General features: G+C 36.5%; 1 protein-coding gene across 1 annotated transcript in view; it reads right to left on the bottom strand.

Moving 5' to 3' along the window:
• Window positions 1-3,596: 3,596 nt before the first annotated feature.
• The window catches only part of LOC122789984, a 472,870-nt gene continuing 470,466 nt past the window's right edge, over window positions 3,597-6,000 (bottom strand). Inside the window, exon 5 of the mRNA XM_044057493.1 lies at window positions 3,597-4,078. Within this exon, the coding sequence (XP_043913428.1) occupies window positions 3,914-4,078 (165 nt within the window). The 3' untranslated portion in view covers window positions 3,597-3,913. The remainder of the gene's footprint in view (window positions 4,079-6,000) is intronic.

The following is a 6,000-nucleotide window of genomic DNA, read 5'->3' as shown; positions in this document are numbered from 1 at the left end:
TTTACTCTAACAAGCAGCTGCCTACTAATGAAACACATGTGTGTCACCCAAGGCACTGTTCTAGGCCCATTACTGGTTTCTTTATTTATTACTATTTCTGACAACTTACTTGAATTTAATCTTGACTACTCAGACAATATTTTATTATGCCAGGAAAATAGATGTTCCACAGTCCTGCAATTTCAAGTCCAACAGTCCTTCTCTGATCTTTGTCTATGATCTGAGCAAAGCAAACTCCAAATTAACCACAAAAAAAGACCAATGTCATGCTTTTTTCCTCCCCTCACAGAGCCTCTCAACTTCCTGTTGTTACTGTCTTTGACAATAATAACCATATTATTCCTTTTGAAACAAGTGCACATACATAGACCTAACCCTTGGCTCTGTGTTAAGCTTTTTAACCAACACTGATTAGTAAAAAATAAAAATATCAAAATAAAATATCATTAATAAAGTCCTCTCAACTAAAAATCTGGTATAGATATCACATCTATAAACAGCGTAAAAGCACAAGCCAAACCAAAAACTCCTTACTGCAGCAATGATGTTTCAGTGTCACCGATCAGTGAATTTAAGTACATTGACTCTTCTTTTGTTACCCATTATCTACCTCATAAGTTGTATTACTGTTAAGGATGAAACCCTTTCATGTTAGGTCTACTTGACAGTATCAAAGTCGGGCCCAGCCACTTTTATTACTGACCGCAGTTAGTAAGTAATAAAAAAGTGTCTTAAAGTATTTTTACATAACCACACCCCTGTACCTCCCAAATGTGTGGTGGTACTACTCTAACACACCATTCTCAAATAGACCACCCATGAAGTTGTACCATCTCAAAGAAAATAGAACTGATGTAATGCTTATTTCTTCAAGTTGCTGGAACCTGAGAGGCAATTTATTTTTAGAGGTCAGAGTGTGGTGGCTCTGCAGATGCATTAGAACTGCATTTATGGTGGTATAAGTTACCTGTGGTAAACTGTGAATGGGAAGAATAAGTCTGGTATTCATAACAGACTCTTCAAGCTGGCCTATGAATTTCAAATGTTCCTCACTAGTAAAGCTTGTAGCTCTGTAGGGGAAACATTCTTACTGAAATACTTGTATATGACCTTTGTATCCTCACACCAAGCTTAGACAGCAACGTAGAATGTTGCAACAATGAAAATCTGTAGTTTCATTTCAGAATGCACTGTTCATGAACTTCACTGTCCATCACTAAAGTGGGTTAGACACCTGCATAGGCAGCTATATCTGAATTCTGCCATCCACAGAGTGTTATACTTTGACTGTTCCCCTGAGTACGACAGTGGGCTCACCAAACTGCAGTTTTGGTTTTCCACTGATGTTCTGTAATGATACTGGTATCACTCGTCAGAAGTCAACATGTGATTTATATACTGGAAGTAGTGCGTTCTTTGGATTTGGGAACTATGTCTAGAATACATTGCTCTGTGGCCTAACACAAATTGCTGATGTTAATTCCTCCTTATTTAAAGCATGATAAATACTATAAAACACTTGTTTAATGACTTCTGTAATTTTGTCTGACCTCTAGTAACTAGCTCCATAACCTCCCTCTGTACCACCCTCAGAGGCCCTAAACACCTTACACACTCCTTCTATGTGGTTAATGGGAGTTATGTGTCCTTGTAGTCCTCTATTCCCACCTGATCTCATAAACTAACAGTTTTATCTTTCTGCCTCACATTTATGCATTGCTCACACCTGACTAACCTAACGCATAAGAGTAATAATTATTTCATATCCTGATACTGTATGTTTTATTATTAGTATTACTGTGTGTGTTGTAATTTTGCCTATACTCATTGTTCTGATTTTTTTCACACACACACACACACACACACACACACACACACACACACACACACACACACACACACACACACACACACACACACACACACATACACACACACACACACACACACACACACATATATATATATATATATATATATCCTTTTTCTCTTACATTGTGCTTTAGTATGTACTTCTGAAGGAATATGGGGTATAGTTAACAGAGAGCATTCACAAAAATCTCAGAACATTCAACAAAATCTCATTCAATGGGCAAAACTACATTAAAATATATCAATAGTCTCAAAATAAATCAAAACAACAGTTAATTACAAACAATTAAAATGTTATGCATGGGATTCTGCTTCCTGTACCCTCTTGCAGAGACTGTGTTCCCATGCCTCTCTACCAACACATAGCAAGTCCAAGGTAGTCAGTGCAACTGAAGGAACAGGATGCCAACACATTGTCATATGTCTCCTATGCTGTGTTCCTCATCACTGCATCTTGTCAAATTAGCAGTGAACTTACGTAGCAAACAAATGATAAAATAAAATATAAAAGGCTGGACATGCTCAAGGAAGTATATAGCAGCTCTCTCCCTCTCTTTGTCAGAGTCCCAGCCCATAGTTAATCCCATGGTTTCATGACACTTTTCCAAGGATGCATGAATTTCTACCATAAGAACATATACATTATCAGGCTAGCAACCATTACAGTTAAAATAATTACTTCTGACAACAAGATACAACTATTGTTGTATCTTTTGGCTTTTCCCGGTTAGGGGTCGCCACAGCGGAACTCCGGTCCGCTAATGATTGGCAGTAGATTTTTACGTACCGAGTTGCCAGCCCTGACATACAACCTTCAATGAAGGTACGCCCATTCACGAATGTCTCCACACAGAAGATGCTTTAGCTGTGATTCGAACAGGACAACGTCTTACTGTGAGGCAACAACGCTACCGCAGCACTACCACCACAGTCAGCAACAAGATACAACTATTATGCTATGTGAAATCTTGTCTGCAATCTTAAAATATATGAAGCATTTGCAGTTTTAAACCTGGATGATAGGTGCATTTTTTAATGTTGTAGGCCAACATGTATGCAGTTAGTAAAATTAAATTTAAAAAAGTGAAGGGCAGTAGACAGGGAGTCACTGCAGAAAGAAAAAGCAAAATAAAACTTGACATTAAATTTAAAAATGTAGAAGTAGTATAGAACAGATAGAGACAGACCTAGCAAATGGGTTGTATTTACTGAGTATAAAAACAATGACTCTTTAGTTAGCATCAGCACATGCAGTAAGGTTTCAACTTGGCTCCACTAGGCTTTTTTTTTTTTTTTTTTTTTTTTTTTTTTTTTACAAAATGTTTGTTGCAAAGTAATCCAGTAAATTATCCAACCAAGGTGCAAAAGAAAGACACCAGAACTGGTCTGTTTTTGCAGATAAATGGTAATACAGTCAATGGAAAATATATGTAAAGATCAAATATGATTGTTGCTTTTTCTTGTAAGAGGTAAAATTTATTTATTTTACATTTGTTTACCAAAATGTCACAGCAAGCATAGCCACCAACCTTTTACTCCATAATTAGGTACAAAGCAAAAAAATAATTTGGGAAAAGGTCCTAAACTGAGGATTTTTTAAATACTGATAATATTAACTTACAACTTTTTAAACAAGTGGCCAATTTTTTTTTTGAGAAATGGAATAAAAGACTGAGATAAAATTAGAGACATTTATGTAAAAAAAACACAATTAGGGAAAAGGCTCCAAACTAGAAACATTTTTTAATATTGGCACTGTTAGACAAGAACTTTTCAAACAAATCTCAACATTTAGGAGAGGCGGAACAAATACCAGAACAAAATTTTGAGACAGCTGAAAGGTATGGCAGCAAAATTAAATCTAAGAAGTGAGTCGTAAGTTATGAAGTCATTCTCCTCCAGTATGATCGCTTTCCTCCCAGAAGACTGTACAACTCCCCATCAGATTCATATATTATTCCTTCTTTGGGTTCTTCAGGAAAATAGAAAACGTCAGTGGGTTTGTATATATTTTGAAGAAATTATATTGCTTAGAACTGTTCTAGTTGATTTCTGTTCTTCTGATCAACCAGTCTATCAGCTCTGGAGTCACATCTTTTCTTGATAAGAGTAGCTTCTTGTTTTCCACACAGTAACTCTGTACAGCCCGAAGAAGGTGTCCTACCTTCCAGTCCTTCTCAGTCACCTTCTTTGCAAGTCCTGGGAGCTAAGGAAACAAAACACAGATTAGCAGAATCCTGGCACAAGACCTTCAAATTTCTACAAGCTCCTAAGATATGGATGATATTTATTAAGCATTCTATGGGTGTGCATATCATATGCAGCAAATGTTTTGGGTTTTCTTGTTATTCCCTGTTACTTATTTAAAGACAGCAATGTCCTAAGCACATTTCCTTCCCCCACTCTGTATTTCCTCCAAACAAAATAATGTTGACACGGGGACATAAAAAGATATGAATTTGCTGTTTAATTTTTTTCTGTTTTCCTTTTATGACAATTCTGATTCTGTGCTACTCAGCTTCATCAGTGTAAAACATATTGTATTTGAATAAAACAAGTTTTCTTTAGGAAGTTGCTTGGATTTTACATAATTTTACCCATCGCATTTTTAGTTTTGTTTTTTTGGCCAAAGGAAATCTCACATACTAAGGTGTTTGCAGCCCTTCATTCTCACCATCTCTCCGTCATTCAGTCATAAATATATTCAGTCCAGGCCAGAGTGTACTGTCATTTACAGCTACCTTCTCTCCCCTCTGTAGAGCCATAACCTTACTCAGCATTTGGGAATTCACAGCTTTTACTATGTAGTCTTACAATGAAGAGAGTTTTTGCCACATAAAAAAGAATGAATGAATGAATGAATGGTTACCCAGTTCCAATCTTTTTTCAAGAAAATGTTATTTCAGAACTGCATTGCAGATGAAGAAATGTTTTTTTTTTTTTTTTTTTTTTTGCATGTTTAAAACATGACAAAGAACACACAGATCAGAAAGTTTCATACACTCCATCTGGAGATTCTCACATTTATCATTAACTCTAAGTTGTTGGTCTTTTCGGCTTTTCCCGGTTAGGGGTCGCCACAGCAGTACTCCGGTCTGCTAATGATTGGCAGTAGATTTTTATGGTGCCGAGTTGCCAGCCCAACACCCAACCTTCAGCGAAGGCACACCCATTCACGCATGTCTTTTGGAGGCCACTCGACCACAGAGAGGACATGCAGACTCCACACAGAAGCCACTCCAGCCGAGAATCGAACAGGAAAACCTCTTGCTGTGAGGCAACAATGCTACCGCTGTAGCGCCATGGCTTTATCATTAACTCTGAGTACTGCGAGAAAATGCAAAGAAGATATTGCATGATAGGTGGGACCTTAAAATCCTATATTATGAGCACACATGTTACTTTATGAAAAAGGTAAAACAGGAAAACAAACAAAACAAAATCAGATAATAGTATCCATTCCATCACATCATTTTGTAGCAGAGCAAAATAAACATTAGAAATAACTATTTGCATTGTTGCACTGATATTACTACAGCAAAAATATCAAGCTAAGTTAAAAATATGTTACTTTCAATTTTTGGCCATAGTGATCATTTAATGTTAATCATTTTAATCATTTAATTTAAATGTAAGCTAAAACATTCTGTTTGTTGTTAAGATAAAGGTGTGTGTGTGTGTGTGTGTGTGTGTGTGTGTGTGTGTGTGTGTGTGTGTGTGTGTGTGTGTGTGTGTGTGTGTGTGTGTGTGTGTGTGTTTGTTTTATATGGGAAGGAGAGTGGGGACAGTGAGATTCAGTTCTTGATTCGGGTGCTTTTATGTACAGAATATATTAAAACAGGTTCGATATGCTACAGGTATACTAAATGACATACTGACTCAACCTCTTGGTGCAAGAAATCTAGACAAAAGCTTAAAATAATGGAGGGACAATGGCCCAAAAATAGGGACAGATTTTAAATATGGCTTTTATAAGCTTAGAGAGATGATAGAATAACATGATTTGTGTTAGCTTGCATTCTGAAGGGTATGGAGTCTGTAGCTCAAATATATGTCATTATTTAGTGGCTTCAATCCTTAGAGATTTGCCTGAAAAGCAAAAATTTTATGAGGAGCAGATGAAAATAT

The sequence above is a fragment of the Protopterus annectens genome, chromosome 15.part0 (genome assembly GCF_019279795.1).
Source record: "Protopterus annectens isolate FY-2018-M chromosome 15.part0, PAN1.0, whole genome shotgun sequence".
NCBI classification, from domain to species: Eukaryota; Metazoa; Chordata; order Ceratodontiformes; family Protopteridae; genus Protopterus; species Protopterus annectens.
Note: the sequence above shows the minus strand (reverse complement) of the source record. Positions and strands in the feature narration are given on the sequence as shown.